General features: G+C 59.7%; 1 protein-coding gene across 4 annotated transcripts in view; it reads left to right on the forward strand.

Annotated features, from left to right (window-relative positions):
* Positions 1-319: 319 nt before the first annotated feature.
* SMARCD3 (SWI/SNF related, matrix associated, actin dependent regulator of chromatin, subfamily d, member 3) overlaps positions 320-26,335 on the forward strand; it is a 29,602-nt gene continuing 3,586 nt past the window's right edge. Inside the window, exons 1-4 of one of the 4 annotated variants that reach the window (XM_032304488.1) lie at positions 320-425; positions 2,225-2,365; positions 23,643-23,854; positions 25,557-25,599. In XM_032304488.1, coding sequence (XP_032160379.1) covers positions 2,327-2,365; positions 23,643-23,854; positions 25,557-25,599 — 294 coding nt within the window. In that variant the 5' untranslated portion in view covers positions 320-425; positions 2,225-2,326. Of the gene's footprint in view, positions 426-2,224; positions 2,366-20,459; positions 20,727-23,642; positions 23,855-24,899; positions 25,003-25,556; positions 25,600-26,335 lie in introns of those variants that run through there. The other 3 variants (XM_032304489.1, XM_032304485.1, XM_032304486.1) reach the window with 3 other exon arrangements.

Raw genomic sequence — 26,335 nt, forward strand, 5'->3', positions numbered from 1 at the left:
TAGGAAGAGGGGTCACCAGTCAGTGCCTGGCTCTGAGCCTGGAGTGGAACCGACGCCCTCCCCCCCCCCCCCCGCCCCCGTGTATGTGCAAATGTGCCTGTGTGCGCGTGTGGTACTGTCTGCGGTCACTTAGGATGCTCCGACGGTCTGTGTGGATCGGTGGGCGCCTAGGGGGCACGGGCCGAGGATCACAATGGACTTGGCCAGGGCGGGTGGCGATGCTCCCAACGTGGTGATCGCACATTCGGATGGATGGGCGACGCTGCCTGATCCGATCCCTAACTCATTATTAAGCTCCTCGCTCTTTGCAGACGCTCCCTGCGCCTCCCCCGCTCCGGGCTGCAGCGGCGCAGGCGCCGGGCCGAGCCGAGCGCCGAGCGGGGAGCGGGCGGCCGTGCTCCGGGGCCGGGGTCCCGGGGGAGCAGGTGAGCGACCCGCGCTGCGCGGCCCCCAGGCCCTTTCGGAGACGCCGCCCGGCCGCGCTGCGCCGGCGCCCCCGCCTTCCCTGCCTGGCAGTACCCGTCCTGCCTCTGTTGGCATCATCCCTCCTTCCCCTGCCTGGCATCCCTCCTCCCCCCTGCCTGGTATCTCCTCTGCTCCCGCCTGCCTGGCATCCCTTCTCCTCCCTGCCTGGCATCCTCCTCCCCCCTGTCTGGCATCTCCCCCCGTCTGACATCCCCCTCCGCCCCCCCTGGCCTCTCCCGGCTCTCCCCACTGCCTGGCATCTCTCTGGTCTCCCCACTGCCTGGCATCCCTCCTCCCCCCTGCCTGGCATCTTCCTTCTCACCCCTTCCTGGCACCTTCCTCTTACCTGGCACTTCCCATTACCTGGCACCCCCCCCACCGGCGCCTGGCATCGCCACCCCCTCTTCCTCTCCTGATCTCTCCCCCCTCCTCACGCTCTTCCTCCCCATGCCTGGCACCTCCCCCACCCTCAGCCTGGTTCTCGCTTCCCCCACCCCCTTTCTTGCACCCCTTCCATGACTGCCACACTCCCATCTTACCTCCTCTCGGATACCTCCCCCGTCTCCTCTCTGCCTGGCCTCTTTCCTTCCTTCCCCTACCTGGTACCTTCCCCCCTCCCCCCACCTGCACTTCCCCTCCCTCCCTCTGCCTGGCACTCCTCCGCCTGGTACCTTCCCCCCTCCCTCACGTCTGGCACCTTCCCTCCTCCGGATCGCCTCCACCTACTCCTCCCCCTCGCCTGCCACCCCTCCCTGCCTAGCACGTTCCCATCCTGCTCCTGCCTGGCATCCTCTCCCTCCTACCCACTCCCCTGCCTGGCACCTCCCCTCCCCTGCCCTGCCTAGCACCTCCCCTCCTTCCCTCTGCCTGGCACCTTCCCTCCTCTCCCCTGCCTGGACACCTCTCTCCCGTTCGGGTTGTCCCTCTGTCCTCAGCCTTCCTGCAGGGCACCCCCCCCCCCCCCCCCGTGGGCTGGTAACCTCTCCCGTTAGCGTCTTCCTCCTCTCATTGCTGGCCCCGCCCCCCCCACTGATCTGAGTAGCCTCCTGGCCGACGCCGCCTACTGGGACCCTGAACCACTCTCAGCCGCCCCATACCTGTAGCAACGCCTTTTCCTCATCCCCCACACTCCACCTGCTCAGGACCTGAGTTCACAATTGGGTCCTGAGGCCCCCCTGTGGCCTTGTGGCTGCTGCAGGAGGGCCGAAACCGCAGGGAGGGGCAGCGAGGGGCTGGGGGGGGGGGGCTGAGCATGGTGGAAGGATTGAGAACAGGCCGACTCCGGGTGCCTGCCACCCTGGGATGCCCTCGGATGTCCCTTCTGGGCTCCATGAGCCATCCAGGTCCCGTCTGGGCCTGACGGTCATGCCCAGTGCGTCTGAGGCCCAGCTCCTCCCCTCCTCCGCTTATCGCCGAGTCCCCAAACCTTGCCTCCCCTGCCAGGCCTGGGTCTTGCCTGGGTTCTCTGCTCTGTCCTTCCAGCTCAGTCCCTCAAGACCTGGTCTGCGCTGACCGCTTCCTGCTCTCACACTGCTCCCGCCCCGACCTCCCCGCGAGCCCTCGCTGGCCCTTGCCTGTCCCCTCCATCCCGGTCCCTTTCCACACATCTCCTGTTTGCTTTCTCAGACCTCCTTGTCACGGAGTTTGGTCCACCCGGCCGACCCCCTCAGGCTTCCTCCCCAGCCCTCGGAAGTCCATGTGGACTCTGCCTTCGGGCCTCAGGGCCTGGCCGTGCCCTCCCACTGCCCTCTCCTTTCAGATTCTCCTCACAATGGCCCTTGGTGCTGCAGGTGCAGTGGGCTCTGGGCCCGGGCACCGAGGGGGCACTGGATGACTCCCCCGCTGCAGGACCCCGCCACCTATGACTCCAGGCCTTCAGCACCCACCCGCCGTGGTACAGGTAGGCGCTGCCCTCCCCCCCAAACCCAGGAGCAGGAGCCCTGGGACCCCACTGAGAGGTGCTGGCTCTTGGCCTCTCTCTGGTCATAACCAAAGGCCCCCTTGGGCATTTCTGCCCTGCCCAAGGCAGACCTATGACAGTGCTTCTTCCTATCCCCTCCCACCGCTGGGGCCACCTGCCCCAGACCCTGCTGACATCTTCCACCCTTGCACCGCCTCTCCTGAGGGCCCGTCTCCTCCCGGCTCCCTCGGTCCTGCCTATCAAAGCTGTTCTGAGCCAGGAACCCGGTGGGCCTGATACCAGTTTTTGGGTCAGGTGAAAAGGGCCTGGGGCTCTGGGTTATTTCATTTCTTCCCATTCGCAGACGCACAGACATACACCTCCCCCATTCTCACCTGCGTGTGTCCGCACACGCTCGCTGCTGGCCCGGGGGGACCCCACTGATGCCCAGCACAACTTGGGCTCCCAAAACCTAACCCCAGACCTGCTTTGCCAAGCTTCTAAAATCCTTCCAGAACCCAGACAGGGGTTTGTTCTTCGCGGGAAGGGGAGGTGGCCTCGGGTGGGGTCAGCCTGGGGCTGCCCCCAAGGCAGGCCTGCGACTCAGAGGCGCTCCAGGCCTGCGACTCAGAGGCGCTCCAGGCCCAACACAGGCAAGCTGGATGTTCCTGGGCCTCCTCTTGGCAAAGTACAAGGAGTGTGGCCAGGCTAGTACCACATCGGTGCCCCTGGTCCAGAAGGAAGCACCGAGGGCCCGGGTGGAAAGGCTGCCGGCCTCAGAGCCCCGTTCGGCTGTGGGGAAGGGCAGGAGCCGGGTCTGAGGCCTGCCCAGCCCCATGTGTCATCCTGGCCACATCACTAGTGGGAGTCTCCTGTGACGGACTGGGTGCTGGGGGGGCCTAGTCCCTGCCCTCAGGACCCGAAGCCTGTGGGGAGCGCCCCAGTGGACCATTCAGGCCCCAGGGCTCTGAGGAGGGGAGAGACCCCTGAAAGGGGCAGCCTGCGGTGGGCTTTCAGGGGGCAGGGGCTGGGTGAAATGACAGTGGCTCCCCCAGCTGCTGCTTCCTCGGAAAGAGGGAGGAACTCTCTTCTGCCTGGGCAGCTGGGGGAGCCCGGGGCTGTCACCTGTTGCTGGCCGCTGGGGGAACAGAGTCAAGGCCACGAACAAAGGTCCTGCCTCTTCCCCACAACCTGACCACTGCCTCAGGTTAAGCTTGGGCAGGCTCCCCAGCTTGCAGGGGTCGGTTTTTTTAACGCAGAGTCCTAAACAAAAAGTGCAAGCCGGTGTACTTTCTGGGCAACTCGGAAGTTCTCAAAAGTCCTCCGGTGTCTCAGGGTGGAGACTTGTGGAGCAGCGGGGGTCCCCAGGGAGTCCCCTAGAGCTGGGGCTCTCCTGCATGGCGAGTCCTTGTGAGTTGCCGCTGATTTGGGGTGCATTGAGCTGAGCCCTAAGCCGGCTCCCCGGCAGCAGGAGGTCGGTGGCCAGGGTTGATCCAGACCGTGCCTGAAGGAGGTGATCACCCCAAAGGATGGGCCGCAGGGGTGGGGATCCTTGGTGGGCGGGGGAGGGCAGTTGGAGGCTCTGAGGGCTTCGGGTACATCCTGATGACACGTGGTCACAAGGTGAATGGAGGGTCGGTCCTGACGCCCCCGGGGGCCTCCCCATGTGAGGGGGGAAGGGGAAAGGTGCTGGAAGAAGCTCCTGGCATTTTGTTCTGGAGCCGCATTAACATGAAATTGGGCTTCATTCAGCGTGTGCAGTCCCCGGCATGGAGCCGGCTTTGACGCTCGGCGGCTGGGGCACGTGCTGTCATTTGGATGCTGACAGGCCCCGTGCTTGCGTCTAGACAGCGCGGTGGGCGCGGGCCCAGGCGTGCAGCAGCTGGAGGCTGTCTTCGCCCGGGCGCTGGCAGTGTGATTGCGAGTGAGAGCTCGTTATTAGGGAGCGTTAAGTGGTGGAGGTAATGAGCTGAAGGTGTCACCGGGAGGGGGTCCCGGGAGGCGGTGTCAGGAGGTGTCACGAGAGAAGGCTGAGTTGCAGACTCAGGGGAAGAGTGAAGGGCCCGTGGGCATGCAGCTGAGTGACTCCGGGGGAGGCCGGGGCTGTGGCCGTGGTGTCCCGGTTGGTGAGGGCTGCTCAGAGCATTGGTCACTTGGGAAGACCCTGCGGGAGACTGGTTGCTCGCTTCAGCCTGGTCCACCTCCTGACCAGCTTCCCAGGCCATGAAAAACCAATGTCTTGGTTACCTAAACTTCCAGGAAATCTGAGCATGTGTCTTAGGAGCCTGTGTCCCGCTCACGCCTTTCCTGGAATTTACAAACTTGGATCATCTCCCATGTCAGCCTTCTTTCCAGACCGAAGAACATTCTGGGGCCTGGAGCGAGGAGCCGCGTACTGTGGGGAGGGGAGGAGGCAGAGACAAGAAGATGCAGGAAAGCATGCCTGGGCTCCAGCTCTCTCCAGAAAGGGTCAGAGGCACTTTGCAGAGACACCTGTCGTGAGGAAGTCAGGGCACTGGGAATACAGGGGACGGAATATATGTGGGAGCTGAGAATGACGTTAGTGCACAAAACACAAGCCTGAGGTCCCAAGATCCCTTCTGCAGTGAGAAAAACGGGCACCCGTGTCATTTACACTGCCCAGAACGCCAGACCGTTTGCTCAGAGACACTGTGATTTTGGGCTCTTTGACCCCGAGAAGTGTCTCCTGTATGATGACGTGAGGGGCACACTGGGCGACAGAGCTACGCGCAGGTTTCCCAGGCCAAGGGAAAGATCCACGCAATAGTGTCCAGCCATGGCAATGTTGCTGGTCATGATCAATGCCAAGATGTAAGTTAGAAGGACTAGAGGAAGACACTGCCTGCCTCAGGAAGAGCCCTACAAGCTAGTATTTACGACAGCTTTGAGAACTGTCAGACAGCAGGAAGGTCTGTTTAAAATCGGGGACGAAGTGGAGTCACATTCCTGGGGAAGGGTCATATCCTCATAGGAACAGAGAGACCTCGCCCAGCACCATGCCCAGCAGCGAGTCTGGGTAGAGGGCGGGTCCGGCCACTCACCTTACACCTTAGTGAGGGAGCCCGCTGAGAAGCGGGTCCTCGTGTCAGGGACATCCCAGCTTCACTGCAGGGCCCACCAGGCTGGAGAAAGAAGCTTGAGCGTCAAGCTGGGGTGCAGCAGGCGACCCTACACTCTAACTTGGGTTTGCTTGTCTGGGTCGTGGGATCAGGTAGAAAGGGGCTCCTTCCTGCCAACAGACGCAACCCAAAGGGAAGGGCAGGCTGCGGGGGCAGCCGTGAAGTCACTACCCCCGAACTAGGAAAGGAACTTGTCCAATAAATGTCAGACCCCTACCCCGGCCTGTGCCACCTCCTCAGGCAAGGAGACCCTCCCAAGGGGTGGGCAAAGTGGCAGGATTAGTCCAGAGTCTTCTCCCCGGAGGAGCAGAGTAGAGGGCTCCCCGTGAACACATGATGACAAGAGCATGGGGTCCCCTCCCTGGTGGGGCTGGGGCTGGCCACAGTGCTGACAGCCGTGCAGAAGCTCAAGCCCATTTGACCCTCCCGGTTCCTTCTCTCTCCACGGGAACGATCCCCTCTTCCTTTGCTTTGACTTGATTTCCTAGACACATCTCAGTTCCATCCGCTTAAGTCTCAGTAATGCCGCTGTTGTCCCCTGCCTGGACCACGGAGGGGGCCACTGAGTGGTGCCCCGCTCTCAGTCTGGGCCCCTCCTCACCGCCCACTCCCCCACCCCCCCACCGCGCTTCCTGCAACGCAGACCTGATCTCTTCTGTCTTCCGTGTCCTCTCGGGCTTCAAGTGCCTGTCCTCATTCGGGGCTTTCCCACATGCTGTTCCCTTGGCCCGCAACACGCTTCCAGCTCCCTTCACCTGCCCAGATCTGCCCATCCTTCAAGTGTCGACTCAAATGCCACTTCTTCCAGGGACACTTTCTCCCACCCTGATGAGATATGAAGTCCCACCTACTTAGAGCTTGTAGCATGTACCCAAAATGGAAAGATTTCATTGTAGTGCTCCTTAAAGGCACAGACCGCATCTGTCTTGTTCAGCACAATTCAGAAAAATATTTCGTGGATGAATGAGGAAGGGGTGGGGCAGGCAGGAGGTACCTCTGACAGCTCAACTTAAGAGGACCCTGAGGAGCACCTCAATCAGTCAGTTATGAGTCCGACACTTGATTTTGCTTTGGGTCATGTTCTCAGGGTTGCGAGATTGAGCCCCACTTTGGGTTCTATGCTGGGTGTGGACCCCACTCAGGATTCTCTCTCCCTCTCTCTCTGCTCCTACCCTACTCTCTTGCTTGTGTGCTCTCTCTCTCTCTACCAAAAAAAAAAAAAAAAAGAAGAAGAGGACCCTGAGACCCTGAGATCCTTCTGTATGGTTGACCCTGCCCTCTCTACACCCCACAACCCAAGGGTGGGCCTTTTTTCCTACCCGCCTTGGCCTGCTGACACATGAGTCGCCCTTGGCCCATGCCTGGGCAGCAGTCCCTTTCCAAAAGGACCTACTCCCCTTGTTCACAGACACTCCTAAACAAAATTTAGTTGTTTGTTTTGTTTTGTTTTAAAGATTTATTTATTTATTTTCGAGAGAGAGAGAAAGAGAGCGTGCCTGGGGGAGGGGCGGCGGGAGGGGCAGCAGGAGAGAGAGACTCTCAGGCAGACTCCCCACCGAGCACAGAGCCTGACACGGGGCTTGATCCCCCCACGCCCCGCTCTGACCCTGGGATCGTGACCTGAGCTGGAATCAAGAGTGGGACGCTTTACCGACTGAGCCGCCCGGGCGCCCCATCCGTAGTTGTTCTGATGGTGAGCGCAGTCTAACCTCCGGTGACCCTGCTCTTGCCCGTTGGAGTTCTAGAGAATAAACCCCTTTCTGCTTCCATGACATCTGACTGCCTCTGGGAGGCGGTTGTCCACACTCCCTGCGTCTGCTCTCGGGTCTGGAACATTCGGGTCTGGCTTCCTCTGACGTTCCTCACCTGGAGGCCTGGGCAGGCTGCTCTCACCCTTGGTGCCCGCTGGGAGAGCCGGAGGGGGGTAGGGCTGCCTGGTGCAGGCAGACAGGCTTTGGGGCTCCCCAGGCTCTGTTGGAAGGTGGGCTGTGCCCCTTAACAGTTAGGCAGACATGGGAAGAGGCACGTAGTTCTCTGAGCCTCAGTGTCTCCTGTGTAAGGTCTTGATGCCCCTTCTGGAAAGATCCACAGGGATGCTAAATACTGAGCACTCAGCTCCACACCCGGCACGTGGTGAATGCCAGAGCGCCCCTCGTTGGCCTGTGGGTTAAAATATGGTGCTCGGCGTCCATGCGTCATCTGCAGACCCTGTTACCGTGTCCTCCCTGGTTCCAGGCCCAGCTTCCGTTCCCACCGCCCTTACACTGTGGGCTCATAGGGCCTGGAGTCAGCGAGCAGCCCCTGGGCTGTTCCTCCCCCCAGCTGAGAACTCCACTCTCCCTGCTCCCACGTCTTGAACTCAGGTGCAGAGTTGGGTGGTTAGCTAGAGCCACCCACTGTCCAGCCCTCTCTCTTCCTCAGCAGTCCCCCGAGACTCCAGAGCAGCTTGGACGGGATGGAGACGAGCCAAGCAGGCCCTTGGCGGAAGGATGGCAACCAGTGTTGACTGAGCTTGTTGCAAGTTTTAGGAACTGTTTTAAGGACCTGTCATGGTTTAGCTGATTTATCCTCACCTCGAGACGATGAGGAAAATGCTAGTATTATCATCATCATTTTCAAGATGAACAACTAAAACACAGAGAGGTTGAGTAATTTCCTAGTGGTTAGTGCAAGAGGCCCAGTTGGGGTCTGTCTACCACATCCAGCCCCCAGAGGGTGCGGCGACCCAGACCAGATGGGCCTCAAAGAGACAAAGCAGCTAGCCCTGATACCCCAGCACCTAGACCCAAGGTCAAAGACTAGTTGTCCTGGTGCTTAAAGCTCACACCACTCATTTACATTCATTGCTGGGTGCCTAGGGCTTTAGAGTTTGCAACCCCCAAATGGGGGGTGGGGGTGGTAAATTGGAGAAGTCCTGCCACTTCGAAAAGGGACAGCCCCTCCCCGATTCCATCACATTGTTTCCAAGTATATCAGTGGGCTTGTGTTGCCAGATTTCCTTTTTTTTTTTTTTTTAAAGATTTTATTTATTCACTTGACAGACAGAGATCACAAGTAGGCAGAGAGGCAGGCAGTGAGAGAGAGAGAGAGAGAGGGAAGCAGGCTTCCTGCGGAGCAGCCCCCGATGCGGGGCTCGATCCCAGGACCCTGAGATCATGACCCGAGCCGAAGGAAGCAGCCCAAACCACTGAGCCACCCAGGCGCCCCTCCTTTTTTTTTTTTTTTTTTAAAGATTTTATTTATTTATTTGACAGAGAGAAATTACAAGTACACTGAGAGGCAGGCAGAGAGAGAGAGAGAGAGAAGGAAGCAGACTCCCCGCTGAGCAGAGATCCTGATGCGGGACTCGATCCCAGGACCCTGAGATCATGACCTGAGCCGAAGGCAGCGGCTTAGCCCACTGAGCCACCCAGGCACCCCTCCTTTTTTTTTTTTTTTTTTTTAAGAGATTCTGGAAATCTGGCTTTTTAGGTGAAATCTCTCAATTCTTAAGATTTTAAAGTTTTGGGTTTTTTTTTTTAAGATTCTCTTTATTTATTTGACAGAGAGAGACACAGTGAGAGAGGAAACACAAGCAGTGGGAGTGGGAGAGGAAAAGCAGGCTTCCCTCTACAGGGCTCGATCCCAAGATCCAGGAATTATGACCTGAGCCAAAGGCAGATGCTTAACGACTGAGCCACCCAGGTGCCCCTTTAGGATTTTTTTTAAAGATTTTATTTATATATTTGACAGAAAGTGAGAGATCACAAGCAGGCAGAAAGGCAGGCGGGGGTGGGGGGGGAAGCAGGCTCCCCGCTGAGCAGAGAGACCGATGTAGGGCTCAATCCCAGGACCCTGAGATCATGACCTGAGCCGTAGGCAGAGGCCCAACCCACTGAGCTACCCAGGCGCCCCTCCCTTTAGGATTTTAAAAAAGTGTTTGAGAAAGACACTGTGTGGGCTACGCCAAACCTGTCGCTTTGCAGCTTCCTCCTTAGGCTCCTCTAATGCCGTCACCCGCCTTCGGTCTGCTCTTCTAGCCCTCAGGCCCAGAGACCTAAGTCAGCGCTGCTATCCTGGAGAGCTCGAGGGTCCCAGCATCACTGGAGCCCAGGCTGAGAAAGACTGCATTGAGGTGGGGTCACTTTAAGCAGTCTCTTGTCATCGGTGAACTTTAAACAGGGCGCAGAGAGTCTTGTCAAAAATTTGAGGGTCCTCCCCCAGGTAGAAACAGGGATCCCGGTGACATGCTACTAACCAGAAGGGCTGGAGGTAGAGCCCTCGGTTGCAGAATCCCCCTCAAAGACTGAGTGTTAAACCCAGAACAGTGGCTGGTGACGGAATTCAGAGCACTTTTGACAATCAACAGTGGGGACTGGGCAGTGGGGGTGGGGCAGGGGCACAGTTCAACGTCAAGCCGACAATAGCAGTGACAGTTGAGATCCTAACACGGTGGTCTGAGCCCCGCTTTTGACACTAGTTTCCTGTCTGGCTCTGAGACAATCATTAGCCTCGTGTTCCTCATCTTTAAAATGGGTATAGTGGGTACGGTGATATTCAGCCCTTTAACTTCTGGGATGTTCAAAGAACTGAATTAAATAATGCAGACGGCACTGTTTGGTAGGCTATGAAAGCTCCGTGAAGATGTACGTGTGAATTTGGAGGTGTTTGACAAAGTCTCTCCCAATATCTTGAGCGTGACACATGAACGTGGGTGAATGTGCGGGTAAATATTTAACAACTGGCTCTTGACAGGGTGGGAAGGGGGAGCTGAAATCTGATTTGTATTATTTGCCAATTTCCCTGGTATAAATACTCCTACCACGGCTGATTTTAAACTCCCAACGTGACACTCCAGCTCATCACTGCCTGTTACTACCACTGAGTGAATCTGCTGCCAATTGAAGACTCAGCCCAAAGGTTGTAGATTGTCTGGAGAGAGGGCTTGGTCTGTCTGTCCCTTTCTGGTACGGTCAGCAGGAACCTGGACGAAGGGAGAAGGTCGCGCTCATGGATCTATGAGTGACTCACAGCGGGAAAGGATGCAAACGTATCAGATAGCCGAACTGAGACTCCCAGGATCCCACGCCGGGATAATGCGCTGATGCCTACAAGATGAAAATCAGCAGGAGTCAAACTATACGTCACCTGTTCTTGAATCCAGATAGGCAGCGTTAGAAATAGGGAGCAGGAGACCCGTCTCGGCACCGTCAGAGTAGAGAGGGAATGGAGGTTTTAATGGACGGGGAGTTCAGTCAGAGTCCAAAGTAGGGAGAGTGTTTGCCCAGGAGCGACGTGCTAACTAAGCGATGGCTTCATTTGGGCCCCTAGGACTTAACGAGAACTCCTGCACGTCCTCCCGGCCCCCCCAATGTTTTGCTGCGCACAATAAGCCGGTGAGAGCGGAAGCGGCACTGTACCCATTTCACAGATAAACAGACTGAGGCGAAGAGAGGTTGATACAATGTGGCCCTTTTGTATTCCCGTCAGTCAGTGGTGGCAGAAAGACTCGAGCTCAGGAGGTCTGGCCCCCGGCCGGGCCCTGCCTTGTGCTTATAAGCACGTTATTGTCAGCACCATGCTTTTGGTGGTCCCAGGCAGACCAGGGGATGCGAGGGGACAGGTGGGTGGCCCTGGGACAGGTGGGCCGGCTACACGAAGACCAACACAGGAGGAGGGAAGGCAGTGTTGGGAGGTGGGTGAGTCTTCTAGGGCTTCCTTAGCAAAGGAGCCAGCTGGGGGGCTTCAAGCCTGGAAATGTATTTTCCGGAGGCTGCTGGAGGATAAGGTGTCGGCAGCGGGCTCGGTTCCTTCTGAGGTTCCTTGTGAGGGCAGATCTGCCCTGGGCCTTGCTCCTTGACTTGCTGATGGCTGTCTTCCCCCAGTCACACATCTTCCCTCTGTCCCTGTGTCCTAAATTTCCCCTGTCCTAGGACGCTGGTCATACTGGATTAGGGTCACCCTACTGACCTCATTTTAACTGCATTACCTTTGTAAAGACCCCATCTCCAAGTAAGAACACGTTCTGAGGGAGGGGGTTTGGGACTTGACCAAACGAGTTCAGTGGGGTCGGGGGGGAGACCCAATTCCACCTGTGCCAGGGGGACGATGATGGTGGCCTTTGGGATCTGAGCCCTGTCTCATGGAGGAGCGAGAAGATAAGCTCTAGGGCAGCTAGAACATCTGGGGGGGACCCAGGCTCATGCACCTCGGAAAGACCGAGGGCCTCTCTGTCCCTTGGCCTCTGGAACACGAGCCCCTCATGCGGCTGTAGCTTTCCCCACATGGAGCTGCGCGGAGCCAGCAGCACTTGTCACTGAGTGGTCACACAATAGGTGCTCGCTAAACGTGTGGCAGGACAGCAGAGGAGGAAGGGGACCGGTGCGGGGGGAGGCCCAGCTTCTCCTCCAGATGCCTCAGCCCCAGCTTCTGAACCTCAGCTTCTCCTGGCCCGGCGGTTGCCCTGATGGATCCTTAGGTGTGAGTCCGTGGGCCTCGGTGCTTTTGGTGGCTTCTGAATGTCCCCCCCTCCACCTTTCCTGCAGTCCTTACCATGTTTGTGGGCCAGACACATGAGCTTCCCCTGTAGGACCCGTCCTGCATATCAATGCCACTTCTTGAGCTCAAGGAAGCTTCTAGGAGTTGGGGTAGAACGCAGGCTCTGCATGGGCTCCCAGAGTCACCAGAATTAGCCACTGTGAATAACTGCCCAGCAGAGCCCTCAGAGGTACCCTCGTGGTATTTGGGATGGTCCCACAGTGGTGGGCCTCTGAAGGCTCCCTGTTTTCACCTGTCTCCTAGGTGGGAACTGTTGGGCAGTAGGATCAGACCCAGAGATAAGGCAGGGCAGTGACAGCCACACCCGCAGAGTCAGAAGGGCTCAGCATCCAGGAGCTACTAATCGTGGTGAGGACTAAGTGTCTCCTCTGGGGCAGGCCCTGTCTCCAGCTCTGCCCGTGCACGATTGCACGCTAAGCCTCACATCTACCTGTGCGTCAGGTGTAGGGCTTCCTGTCTTAAGAACAGGGGAGACGAGGCTCAGACTGGTGAAGGGACTTGTGCAAAGGTAGGAGCTGAGTGTGAACCCAGTACCGTTAGACGCTAGATCAGTGGTCCTCCACCCAGGGCAGTGGCATCCTCCAGGGACAAAGGACAGCGCTGGGAGATATTTTTGTTTGTCACACTGGAGGATGGGGGAGGGGGTTGGGTGTGCTGGTTGAATTTCCTGGGTAGGGGTCGGGGATGGTACCAACATCGCTATGTGAGACAGCCCCCGCAATAAAGAATTATCCAGCCCCAGATGTCAGTAGTGCTAAGGCTGAGAAGTCCTGTTCTGGAGTCCAAGCTCAGAGTCATCACACTGTGGTGCCTGTAGAGACCCTACCCAGGGCAGAGGGTTCAGGACCTGGGGGAGGACAGGACCCCAGAAGAACTGGAGTGATGGATAGGGCGTTAAAGCCTCATTGTCACAGCCCTGTCCTAAGACAGACTAGGTTGCAATGGCCAAAGCAAAAGCCCAGATCTGGGAGCAAGGGCAGGGGGTGAGGGTTAGCTAAAGGGCTAATGGGTGGGGACTCATTATGGGGGGGGGGCACCAGCTGGCGTTAATTACAAAAGATTGTGGAACCAGGGGCTGTGCACCCAGCAGGTCCCGAGACCATCGTCTTCCATCTGCTCCCTATTGCCTCCTCCCCGATGAGTCTTCATGAGGCTTCTCAGCCATTGCCACAGCTCTTTGAGCCCAGGAGTAAAGGGTATGCTGTGTGGGGACACGGGAGAGGCTGAGCCTAGCTTTGAATGTGAGATCCTTGATCACACAGCAGCCTCGAAGATCATCTCCTCTTGATGCCACGCACTTTGGGCCCTGTTTCCCCCAAGAAACCTGCAGTCCTCTGCACGTAGATGGGGCCTTCTGCCTTTGGCTCAACTCACCTCTACCCTTCCTAGGCCAAGTCAGGTCCTCTGAGTTCTCCAGGCTAGGTAAGCTCTTTGGAACTCAGCGCAGTGAGAGAAGCGAGGGCATCAGCTGGGAGAGGGGAGGGGCAGCAGATGTGGAAACTCGCGTGGGGAGCACAGCGGGACAGGGTGTGCTTGGCGGAGGGACAGCCGGACAGCTGGGCAGCAGGAAGCCGGTGAGGCCAGTAGAGCTGGGTGCTCCTGGACAGGGAGACCCCGTCAGGGGGCTTATGTGTGTCTCTCCAGTCACATTCAGGTGCCAAGTACAGGGCAGGAGTTGGTGAAGCTGGATTTGACTCTTAAGTAAGAGACTCAAGGGTATATGCAAAGGAGGTGAAATGGTGAATTTGATGTTATGTTTTATCCTAATTTTTAAAAAAAGAATCATATGTAATGGTGTAGTTGTGATGAGGGCTATGAGTCAGAGAAACAGACCAGAAAGTTCCAGGGGAGTCACAGGCTTTGGGGATCAGGGAACGGGACAGAGGGCACTGGAAGGACAAGAGATGGTGGTCGGAGTGGGGTGCTTAAGGCTGATATCGGGGTGCGGGGCTGCAGCTGCTGGAATGACAAGGCCCAAGAAGTAACTTGGAGCAGATGGCTGGAGGGAAGTGGGGGGTGTCTAGAGGAGAGGTGGCCGAGGAACAAGGTGTGGCAAGGGCCAGCCATGAAGATCCCGAAAAGCAGCTAGAAGAAGATGGGTCTCAGTGCCAAGGCCAGTGGCAGGGGTGCTCTGGGGAAAATAGTGCCACGGCCAGTGACAGTCCGGGGGTCAGTGGTTTCTGGAGGGCTTCTCTCACAAGAGGGCAATGGGCCGTTCTCAGAAGTGGCCAAGCGGATTGGAAATTTTATTTATGACAGACCACACAGGAGAAGGGTTCGGATTGGGAGATGGGAGAAGAAGGGGGGGCCCCCACAGAGGCTTACAGGGCTGGGGATGCAGCCAAGGGGGGTCCGGGGCTTCTGTAGGGCCGGACACATTCCGGGAGGGAGGTGCACTCAAGGCTGACCACGGGGAGATACCGGTGGAGGGTCGAGCCAGGAGGGGAGGGGCAGGGCGCTCTTGGCCCCCACCCAGGCAGCGTAAGAGCACCCTCAGACCCTGTGGGCAGGGCCAGCGGCCCTTGACTCGCCCGGAGTTGCAGGGACCTGGAGGACAGGTCCCCAGGGGCTTCCAGGCAGGTTTTGTCTATGCATTCCTCTGCCAGCTGACATTTGGTTTGATTTCCCAGAAACATCCGTCAAGGAGATGTCCATGAATTTTTTTCCTGCCCATTTTTCTTCACTCAGGTGACATCCCAGACCTCAGAATGTAGTGGTCGGCAGAAATCCCCCTGACCACCCAGTCAGAGCACTCGCTGAGGCCTCAGAACTTCCCAGGGGTGACATGAAGCCAGCCGGAGACTGTCCCAACACTGGCCATGAGGGAGCACTGGGCTGTGGGGGAGACAGGAAAGGAAGGGCCTCCAAGGTGCTGGGAAGGGGCTTCTTTCCGCTGAGAGAAAGGAGGGGCGGGGCCTGGGAGCTGTGGGGTGCAGGCGGGGCAGGAGAGATGGCTTCAGCCAGACACAGGGCATTGTGGGATGGGTGGGTTTCCTCGGCCCTGGCTTGGGGGGCGGGGGAGGGGAAACAGCTAGGAGGCTGGTAGAGGGAGCTAGGTGGTGGGAAGGAGAGGTTTGCTTTTCCTTGGTCTTGACAGTGTGTGGTGGCTGAGACCAGGGAGCCCTTGTTTTTGCCCCGGCAGCTAGCTAGACGGCCAGTGTCGGTCCAGAGGTAGACGGGTGGGGAGCAAAGATGGTTCTACGGACAGATGGTTCTGTGGACAAAGATGGTTCAGCCCTGCACCAGGCCGAGCCGTGCCCCGTGTCCCGTCCCCTAGGCTGCAGGACAGGAGCTGGGACAGTGAGAGCATCCCTCAGGATCCCATATAAACACCTCCCCACTGGCCAACCCCATCCCAGCCAGAATGGGGAGCAGGTGGCTTATTGTAAGCTGTCAGGCTTGGATTGCTAGAAGGAACCATCATTAATGATGGTCATGAGGGGAGAATGCAGAGCTGCAGCCAATCCAAAATGGGCCTCCCCTCTGGGCTGGTGGGTGCTCAGGTCCCCGGTAAGCTGACGTTTGCAGGTATCATGGGCATGTGAGCCAGTGGTGAGGGGCAGGGAGGGGGCACAGAGCACCCCCATAGACTGGAGAGCCCCCCCACAGAACAAGAGAGGAAGGATTAACTCATTCCACTAGCCTTTATCATATACCTGCTTATTGAGCAGGACCCTGGGGACCCGAAGGCAAGGCCTTGCCCTGCTCCCAGGAGGCTGACTGCACAGTGGTGAAGGCTTACCGGAAGCTCGAGTGACAAGGACCAGGCTTCACTTCCGGTTGGCAGCACCCCTTAAACAGTGTGGGCCCATCTCTCTATGTCTCTGTCTCCCTCTCTTCCCATCTCGCCTGCCTTGGTTCCTGTCTCTGTCTCATGGAATCCTTGGATTTCAGGGCAGGAAGGCCCTAGGAATCATCCGGCTATCCCCCTCCCATTACTCCTGAGAAAGCCAAGGGGCGGGGACATACAGTGACTTGCCCAAGGTCACACAGTTATTTTTGATGTCCTAGTTTATCTTTGTGTTTTGCTTCATTCTATCATATTTGTCTTTCTTGTGTGTGTGTTTGCAAAACTGACACAGAAAGGTGACGTCACACAAAAAGACGACACCCCCCGCCCCCGGCTAGTAGCAGAGGGTGTCCAGGTACAGAAACATTCTCCCACAAAAAGGGAGGTACCCAGCTCTGCTCTGGCCTGGGAAGAGTAGTGGGGGGAGTCAGGAGGAGGAGGAGGATTGTGCCATGATGTCCCAGGCCTGCCAGTGTCCTGTCTGCTGCTGGAGGAAGCCCCTCACCAGAGGCTGGGGAGAGTGAAGGTGCAGATTCCCTTCCACCCACTTCTGGGGACTGGGCCTGGTCCCAAGGTCTAGCTGGGGTTCCCTGGGGGCCTGGGATTTAGGCCAGGTGGGTAGGCTGGGTCAGAACTGCTTCTGAGACCCCCCCCCACCCCCTGCCACGCATGCCTTGGGGTTTAGTGACCAGTTGGGCGCTGAGTTCAGCGATGGACCAGAAGGTGGAAATCAGGGGTCCTCAGCCGGAGAGCTCCAGCTGGTCTCGCTATCTCTCTGTGTCTCTGTCTCTCTCTGTCACACACACACACACACACACACACACACACGCTGACACCCCAATCAGTGAGGGTGATTTCATTTCGCTAAGGAAAGCTTTATTGCTGGGGGCACACGGAAAGGGGGCAGCGGGAAGAGGTCTCTGCCTTCAGTCTGGTTTCCTTTGTTCCTCCCTCGCCTCCCTGCCTCTCCCCTTCCCGGCTTCCCTCCTCTCCTCTAGCCTCCTTCTTCCCTTCTCCCTCCCCGGCCCCTCCTCCCCCATCCCCCAGAGCTGGGTCCCCGCAACAGGACCGCCACTGAAGGCGGGGAGGTGGGGGTGGGGGCCGCGGGCTCCGGCCTCAGCCTCGATGGCCATCTTCCCGCAGGGAAGGAGTTAAGTCTCTCCGCTGCATCCCTCCTCCCTCCGCTGCCTCCCCCGCCGCCACTGAGTCCTGCAGCTAGGCCCTGGGCTGACCTTCACCGGGAGGGAGGCCGCAGCGCGCATGCCCGGGCCGGCTGCCGTCCGGCTCCAGCCGCTGCCCCGGCCCCCGGCGGGCGAGGGCGAGGGAGGGCGGCCGCGGGCCGGGACGTGCCCCTCGCGCCCGGCCGCCCTCCGCTCCCGCGCGGTGGTGGTGATGGGGTGGGGGGCGGGGGACGCCGAGCCCGTCCCGCCGGCCGCGGCGCATCTCTCCCTGAGCGGGGAGAGGCGCTTTGCCATTTGGTGCTGGTGGTGCTTCGGAGGGAAGGAGAGATGGGGGGACGGCAGGGGGGACTCCGGCTCCGAGCCGCAGGGCGGCCGCCCTCTGCCCGGACACGCGCACGGTCTGCCCGGAGCACGGCCTGGGCCGGTCGGTCGGCCGGGGCTAAGGGCCCAGTTGGGCTGGGAGGAGGGTCCCCCGCCAGCGGGAAGCGGGGCTTTCCCTGGGCCTCCACCCCACCCCGGGTCGGGCCGGAGCCTGTGGCAGCAGCACTGCCGGGCGCTCTTCTGGGGCTGAGCCACTGGGGATCCTGGTCTTTGTGAGGTGGGAGTCCCGGCTCGGGGTGCCCACTCCTGCGCCTCTGCTTTCTGGTCTGAAGGCCCCCCTCCCGTCCCGTGTCTGCACACGTCGAGCTGCCCCTTTAGAAGCAACAAGGAGATGCGCCTGCTGGTGCCTTGTCAGTCGCACCTTGTGGGTGGGATGTGGGGCTGGTGGGGTTAGGCCGGTGCATGCAAATCCCTGTGGCTCCTTGTCCCTCCGGCCTTTGCACTGGTGTGTGTGCCTGAGGGCCATTCGTGCACTATGGATCCGTAAAGAAGTCTCCCAGAGAAGTGGCTGGGAGGTGGGGGGAGGCCCCCCAGGCTCAGGCTCCAAGGCTCCAAGGCTCCGAGCGAGGCTCAGGCTCCGGTGGCCCAGGAGGGAGTGAGCTGTGGTCTTGAGTGATGCTCACCAGCTCCCTGGGTATCACCAGAGCCTTTGGTCCAACCACCTCCTGCAATCTCCTCCCCACCAGGACCAGCCCCTCAGGAATGCGCGGTATCCCCACTGCCCTTCACCGCACTTCCTCAAACTTGCTGTCTTCTTTACCCGAAAGGCCTCTTCGAGAGTTGAGAACTCTGAGCTTTATACAAAGCCTAAACGTGTCTGCCCCTGCCCCAGCCCCCCAGAACCTGTAAGGTCCGTGGTTTCACACATGTCCATGCTAGAAGCACCCACCGTGGGTGGGGATGCCCATAGCGACTCACGCCTTCAGGTAAGTGGCAGAGTATGAGCTCTATCCGCTGGCCCACTGAGCTTTGGGTGGTGGCGTTTGATCATAAGTCCCCGTGTCCCAGGATGGGGGGTGGGGTGGGGAGGACAGTGGGGCTTAAAGACTAGTTCCTGATGTCAGGGGGCCACATTTAGGAAATCAAACATAATATCTCAGACACTCGTCAGGCAAGTGCCAACTCGTGGTGTAGATGGCAATGCGTATTCAAAGAAGAGAAAAAGTTGGTGCACAGGAGTGGAATTGGGGAGGACTTCCTGGGGGTGGTGGGGCCCACACTAGGCTTTAAAGGATGAGTGTGATCTGGATAGGCAGATGAGCAGTAGTAGAGGGATTCCAGGCACAAGAATAGTGGGAGCAGAGGCTTAGACATGGGAATGAGTGAAGGGTTTTGGAGGTTAGCAGACAGACTAGAGGTAATCTCCCCCAGGTCACCAGTGGCCACCTTCATGGCCTATGGCAGCACCCCCCCCCCCCGTTCCCACCCTGCCAGGACCCAGTTTCTGCATGGGGGAATGTGGGGGGAAGCTGGGTAGAGATCTGGTAGAAAGAGGACCTCTGGGTTCCTTGCTAAGCCAGCAGAAAAGGAGGGTTATCGTGGACCACTCTGGCCTTTTGGAGGACTGACAACGGGCACCCACCTGCAGGGAGACAGCACAGCGAGGGCCCAAGGAAGTCAGGCTGTAGGCAAAAGGACTCTCCGGGCAGAACACTGCCTTGGTTCTTTGTCTGCACTCTGAAGGCATGCTGGAGGGGTTCCCCAGTGCAATTCTGGGTCTTTAAGGTGTAACTGCAAATAAGTTTTCCAACAAATTCCCCCAGGCATTGCCCGGCCCTCACCGGGATGCCCCAGGAGGCACGTAAAACTTGACCCACTCTCCTCTTCCCAAAGCCCTTGGGCTCTTCCTCCAGAAGGAGGAGAGAGGAGAGGGGTGTGGCCTTCAGGGGGGACTGGGTGGCGCTATGGTTCCCAGCCTGGGGATCTCAGGATTTGCCCCTCCTGTTTCCTGTCCCTCCTTCACCCCAGGGACTGCCAGCTCCCTCCACACTGCCTCTTCTGGGGCTCCCTCACAAACCCACACTTCACCCTGATTTCTTTGGGGTCTGGAGGATGGCCCTCCCGGACCCAGCAGCCCCAGCACCTCACCCCTCCCATGCCCGGTTCCAAAGCCGGGAGGCTCTGCTCGCCTCATTGCCTCTGCCCATCCGCCCAGGCCCCCACCCCAGCCCCTCGCCTTCCCTCACATTTTCTCTTCCTGTTCTCAGGAGTCGGATCCACGCCTCTTTTCCGAAATACTTCCCCTCTTGCCCTCACTTTCTCACATAGAGACAAACAAAGACTCCCATACCCAGAAATAGACTCACAGGGAGCTGGGAGACACACACAGGCCGTGTCCTGCCACACACGCACTGGCGGGCGCGCATTCGCACCGGGGCTCCGGTGCAGGGAGGCACACAGAGAAGGCGTTTGTCCGTGCACGCACACAAACACCCACACCCACGGCCACCGCGCCGTGCCCACACAAGGGCGCAAACACACCCGGCGGCCGAGACAAGGGCGCACACATCTGCGGACGAGGGGACACCGCCTCCCCGGGCACACCCACCGCGGCCGGCCTGGTGCAGGAGGAAGGCCTCCTCCGGGCTCGGCTCCCCCCGGATTCCTTCCAGCGAATGTTTCCCTACTTGGCCTGCCCGGTCTCTGGGGAAAGGGCCTCAGAAATGCGGCAGGAGCCACTTGGGGGACAGTTGGAACGGACTGTTCCCTGCCTGGCCCTGCCGGCGAATTCCCTAACCGAGAAACTATTCGTGGCGAGAGCCCGGGTGGCCGGCGAGCCCCCCGCCGCCTCCCCTCGTCCCCTCCCCGCGCCGCCTCCCCGCGGCCCTCCGGCGGCCTCGGGCTGCAGCGCCGCTGCCCAGCGCCCCGGAGCCGGGCTTGCCGGCGAGCCTCGCCGCTTATCTGCGCTGCTTGGACAGCGAGGGCTGGAAAGGCAGGCGTTTGTGTCCCCGCCGAGTCAACAGGCAGACCCCGGGCCGCCGGACTATTTCTGTCTTATCAGTGCAGGAATGCGGCAGCCGCGGCGGCGGCGGCGGCGGCGGCGGCGGCGGCGGCGGCGGCGGGCGGGCGGCGGCGGCGTGGGCCGTGGGCCGTCAGGGCAGCCCTGAAGGGGCCCCCTCCCCACTCCGCTCGAGTAGAAGTGTGAGAGAGCCCAGCAGGACTCAGAGGGGAGAGTTGGAGGAAAAAAAAAGGCAGAAAAGGGAAAGAAAGAGGAAGAGAGAGAGAGAGTGAGAGGAGCCGCTGAGCCCACCCCGATGGCCGCGGACGAAGTTGCCGGAGGGGCGCGCAAAGCCACGAAAAGCAAACTTTTTGAGTTTCTGGTCCATGGGGTGGTGAGTGGGGGAAAGTTAGCGGGGGAGGGTGAGCGAGCTGGCGCGGGCTGAATGGAGGGATGATCGGGAGGGGCCGGGAGGGGGCTCCCGCTCTCCCACCCTCTGGCAGGGGCGCCACGGCCCGCGGCCCAGCCCCAGGACGGTGCCGGCGCCCTGGCACTCGAACACGTCGTCAGGCGGCGGGCCGGGGATGGGTGCCCGGGCGGGGAGCGGGACGCGTCTGCAGGGGTCCTTGTCAGGGGCTGGGGGTGGGACTTGGGGACTGTCCCCCCCGCCAAGTGTGTGTGTGTGTAGGGGGGGTCCCCTCTGTACCAGACGCGTTGTCTTCTGTTCTCTTCCTCGTGGGCCCAGGTGTTCCCCTGCCCTGGGGGTGGGGGTGGGGGACACGGCAGGGGGTGGGCTGGGTTGGCTGCTCCTCCGCTGGGACAGTGTCTCTCTGATTGTGTCTCCGGGAGCAAGGAGCAGGTGACCCTGGAGGCACTGCGAGCTGCAGGCTCTTTGGCTGAACAGCCTCAGCATCCTGGCTGGAGGGCTCTGGCGCTTTGCTGATGGCCTCTGTCATCAGGGTCAGAGAGAGACCCTCTCTAGGGACAGGTCCCAAGTGAAGGGGTCTGAAGATCCCCTTGGCCGACTCAGCCACCAGAAGCTGATGTCCTTAAATCCTCAAAGGTGTGAAGGAAGGCCTGGAGTCAGGGACGTGAGGCCTAGAGGCCAAAGGGGCAGGGTGGCCCCTTCCTGCCAGGAGCAGACTTGGAAGGCCCACAGGGAGCCTAAGGGAGCCCAGGGTGACCTGAGGGGATGGGACCTCAGGCTGAGGCAGCAGGAGCCAGGCTGGGAGAGGCGTGGAGGGCAGCGGAATGGGAGAGTCAGGGGCTGTGGGACTTGAAATGGCTACTGGGTTCGGAGCTGGGTGCAGAGGAGGCAGTCAAGTTGACTATGGCCAAATTTGGTTGTGACCCCAAAGAAGGCACGTTCTCAATGAGGGAGGCCAGAGTGCCTAGAATCTTGGTCCTTCGTTGGGGTGGTCCGGGTAGCTGGCACAGCCTTCTGGGGGCTCTGGAAACTTCTCTCTTGGGGCCCCTTCAGCAAATCAGCAAGTATCGATGGCCTTGAAAAATGGGAGAGCAGCTGACTAGGTAAAGGGGCTTCACTGGGGCAGCTTGTCCTCCAGTCCCAGAGATTTCTAAGGCCACTTCCCAGGGGTGCCCTTGTCAGTCAGCCAAGTTGCCTGCCCAGCCATGCTGCTTGGTGAAGTCCCTTTAAAAAGGCTCATCCAGGGGAGAAAGGGGGCTATCCATGTGGGTTGGTTGGTTTGTTTATAATTTAGCCAACTTACAGCTCCAGTTCTTGGGTGGCTGTGAGTCCCACAGCTTCACTCCCCATACCCAGTCTGTACTGCAGTGGGGCCAGGCTCCATGCTGGGCCACCCCGCTGGAGACATGAGTGACGGGGTCAGGTGGGGCGGGGGAGGCAGACACACGGACGGGCGGTTTTTGCTCTGGGAGAGATGGACAGAGACAGCTGGCCCGCTGGGAGTTAGGGACCTAGCTCAGGCCAGCGGGACTGGAGGGAGAGTTGGCAGTTAGAAGGAATTCACCCAGCTCCTGCTCAGGGCTCCTCCGTGTGCCTGGGGCCATCTGCACTCCGGGAGACAAAGTGGGTAGCCTGTAGAAGGTAAAAGGGGCACAGGGGCTGTGTCCCTTGCTCCCTAATCTCCTTCCTGCTCTCTTTGTCCCCTTCACACCCACCCTCCACTTTGTAGCCCCTCCGGGGGCCTTCCCCAATCCCAGTTCTGGGATCTGGACAAGTGGGGTTTTGAAAGTCTGTGAAACATTTCACTCAATGAATTTGCATCTCATCTACATCCCATCTGAGGTGGCAAGGGAATACACCTGCCTCATCTCGCTCCCCATGGCACCCCTTTGAGCCCTGACTTCCTACCTCGCTGGGGCGCGGTGGGAGGGAAGTGGAGGAGTTCTGTAGGATGGAACCATCTCTGGTAATGCCGGCGGACAGGAAGGGAGAGATGGATGGAGGAGGAAATGCCGCTGCCTCTGAGCTCTCCAAGCCTCTGGGCAGCCCCCCTCCAGCCCAGCTGCCTCCGGTCAGGGAATCCTGGAAGGCTGTGACCTCACTGGCTCCTGCTGCCTCCAGCCTTCACCTTAAGGGCATATGGGGGGGGGGGGCTGAGACGTCAAAAGCCCTGGGTGTGGAGGCTTGGCATCAGCCAGAGGGGGGGTGGTGGGAGCTGAAGGGTCAAAAGCAGGGGCCCAGAGAGAAGGGCGGGTTAAGGTGGGGAGCGCAAGCACAGGCCAGGACAGCCCAGGAAGTGGACTTGAGAAGCCGGGAGTGGAAAGAGAGACAGAAGTCCTAGCAGAGAGCGGGGCCTCTAACCCAGGTGAAGCTGCAGAGAGCAGACAGTCCGGGCCCCTCAGGAAACGGCGGTTCTGTGCTGCCTCTGCCAGGAGGCGCTGCGTGACCTTGGCTAGGTCGCTTTTCTCCTTGAGCCACGGTTGCCTCATCTGTCAAGTGGGGTGGGAAGAACCCCCTCAGTCGGTCTTGCGGAGGAACCTGTGGATGTGAACATCCTTTGAAAAGGTTGAAAGGCGCCATTAATATTCATTTTCGCGGTACCTTCCGCAGACCCGAGGCTGGCGATGCCCGGTGCAGCTGCCTGGCTTCAGTTAGCTTCCTGCAGCGAGACGCAGAGCCCCCTCCGCCGAGCCGCGCGGTGGCGGCGCCCCTGCCCCTCCCACCCCTCGCTCACGCTGGCGGCATCGGGGTCACCGGCCGGGGGGCTTGGGGTGGGAGAGACGCGGCTCACCGCGCCTGCAACCGGGGCCCTGGTCTGACCGGCGGGCGCCTGTTTCTGCTTCACCTCCGCCCCCGCCCTCGTCCCCCCCCCCCCCCACCCAGCGCCCCGGGATGCCGTCTGGAGCCCGGATGCCCCACCAGGGGGCGCCCATGGGCCCCCCGGGCTCCCCGTACATGGGCAGCCCCGCCGTGCGACCCGGCCTGGCCCCCGCGGGCATGGAGCCCGCCCGCAAGCGAGCAGCGCCCCCGCCCGGCCAGAGCCAGGCCCAGAGCCAGGGCCAGCCGGTGCCCACCGCCCCCGCGCGGAGCCGCAGGTGAGTGGGGCCCAGCGCGGAGGGGGCGGGCCACGGGACCCCAGGGACGGGGTGGGTGAGGAGCGGGACTGGAAGGAGCGAGGAAGAAGGAGCGAGCGGTCCTGGGTGGGATGCCCTCTGGGGAGGTGGGCCGAGGGGGCACCGGTCTGGTTCCTTTGTGTGCCCACCGTAGAGACTGAAGCTGCGGCCGTCGCGCCCTTCTCCTTGTCCCCTGCCCCCTCCTTCTCTCCAGCCCTTGTCCCCAGGTTCTGGGAGACGCTTCTGTCTTTGGGATGGGGGTGGGGCTGGCGGTCGGACTGAGGGCTGAGCTTTGGGGACGGTTTCCCCAAGTGTGGCTGCGCAGTGCGCCGTCCTCGGTCCCCTGGCTGGACTGTTTAAAAGCCCCACTCCAGGCGGTCTCAGTCTGACTCTCTGGTCAGGGGGGTGGAGCCTGGGGATTTGCCCTGTGGGTGGGTGGTCTGCTGCAGAGTCCTGCTCTCAGGCGATTCCTAGGCAGGCAGAGGATGGGGAGCTGCCATCATCTGTCCTGGGGACCAGGTCTGCCCCCCCAGCCAGGAGAGGCCAGCCCGTTCCCCTGTCTGAGCCAGCTGGGGACACCCTGAAAGCCCCTGCTGGTGTCTGGCAAGAGAGATGCCCCTCTGGGTTTCACTATTTAACCAAACACACATGCTTCCCTTTGCACACCAGATGGAGTCCTATAAAAAGAGTAATATGGATTTTACCTCATTATTAAATATTTTTTTACACATCAAGGAAAATTCACCATTTATAGGATTCCCAAGATGAATTCTTTTGCAAAGTGAATCATCCTTTCATACAGTAAACAAGTTCCTGATCTGTCTTGTGTAGATGGAGAGTTTCACATAGATAATTTCTTCAAAACAAATCAGACCTTTAATGAAAGGGGCTCACCTGGCCTTAGAAGAGACTCTTGGGCAGGAGGGGGCAGTGGCTGTCACCACACACAATGGTACAGAGCCATCCTCCAGGCTGGGTTTTAATCTCAACTTGCCATGGATTTTCTGGGGGTGTTTTTGGGAATCAGAAGCAGCTAGCAGGTCAAGAAGAGTCCCAAGTCCCAGCTGCCACCCCAAATCCAGCCTGCGGTCACACCCCCACAGGAGAAGCCTCTCTCTGGACCTCTCTGGGTGTGTTTCTGGACCCTGCTGGCAGGGTGATCCGAGGGCCTGCCAGCCTCCTCTTCCAAGCCCATGGTGCCAGGGTTACAAGACCTCCCCAGCTTCACCCATCACTTCCTGCTCCAGGGATGGGAGAGGGCGTCTGCTCCTCTGCCTCTGAACTCAAGCCACCTTGGACTGTGTACCTCAGCTTAACAGAAAGGGAGACTCCTCAGAATCCCTCCTCCTCCTCCTCTGCCCTCCCCCTCCCTAGCTTTTCTCAAGCACTTTTGCAGCTCCCCCCCCCCCCAGCCCTTCCTAAGTCTAAATTTCTCTGGCCTGAGGATGTGGTGGGGTGGAAAGGGGCACCAGGGCTAGAGAAAAGGACGGGGCCACGTCTGCTGCCCACAAGAGGACATAGCGCCATGCCATGCACCACTGCCGTAGCCCTTGGGCGGGCAGACGAGCGGGCTGTGGGAACCCCAGCCAGGCGGGTGGAGATGTCGGGATAATTTAGCAGGTGGCCTCGTTACTCCCAGATCTGTCGCCATGGTAACCTGGTTTTTTCTTTAAAAAATGTACAGTGCCAAGAGGAGGAAGATGGCTGACAAAATCCTCCCTCAAAGGGTGAGTGCCTTTCACAGCAGCCCCCGGCCCTCCCCCCACCCTGTGCTGCTCTGCCTCCTCTCCCCCCACCCCACCGCCCTGGACCGCTTCCCCTCCCCCCTCAGGAGCAGAGCTTCAGCGTCACAGCCACTTTCACTTTTTGTTTAAAAAGCTAATTAAGAAGTGGGGCTCCCTGGCCAGAGGGAGGGGGTGGGGCGGAGGGAAGGAGCAGAGCCGCCCTAAGAGGTAGGGTCCTGGGCCCGGGGTGCTGTGGACTGAGCTCCCGCAGTCCACAGACATAAATAAAGGTGTGGGACAAAGAGGTCACAAGAGCTAGGGGACCAAAGGCTGGCAGGGGAGTGAAGGGAACTGAGGCTGGCCAGAAGGCCTGGACATCATCAGTGAACCGAGGCGCAGCGAGGCGTGCGGGGTAGCACGGCTGAGATGTCAGTGTAGCGACAAGGTGGGTGCCAGTGGAGAGGGAAGCAGCAACATCCTCTGTCTCAGGCACCCCAGGAAGGTCCAGAGGCCATGTGACAAGGGCAAGGACCAGATGAGGTGAAGTCCCACTTGCTGGGCTCCGTGGCTGCGGCCTCCCCTAGTGATGAAATGCTTCTCTCTCGAGGGAGAAGCAGCTTTTTGTCCCTACATGCCGAGGTCTTTTCTGCTGGATATGCAGTCCTGGGGAGAAGGCCCCATTTGCACTCAAAGTTCCGTGCCCGGAACCTGGCCAGCACCCCTCTACACTCTTTGTATC

This window comes from Mustela erminea, chromosome 11, assembly GCF_009829155.1.
Source record: "Mustela erminea isolate mMusErm1 chromosome 11, mMusErm1.Pri, whole genome shotgun sequence".
Classification (NCBI taxonomy): Eukaryota; Metazoa; Chordata; class Mammalia; order Carnivora; family Mustelidae; genus Mustela; species Mustela erminea.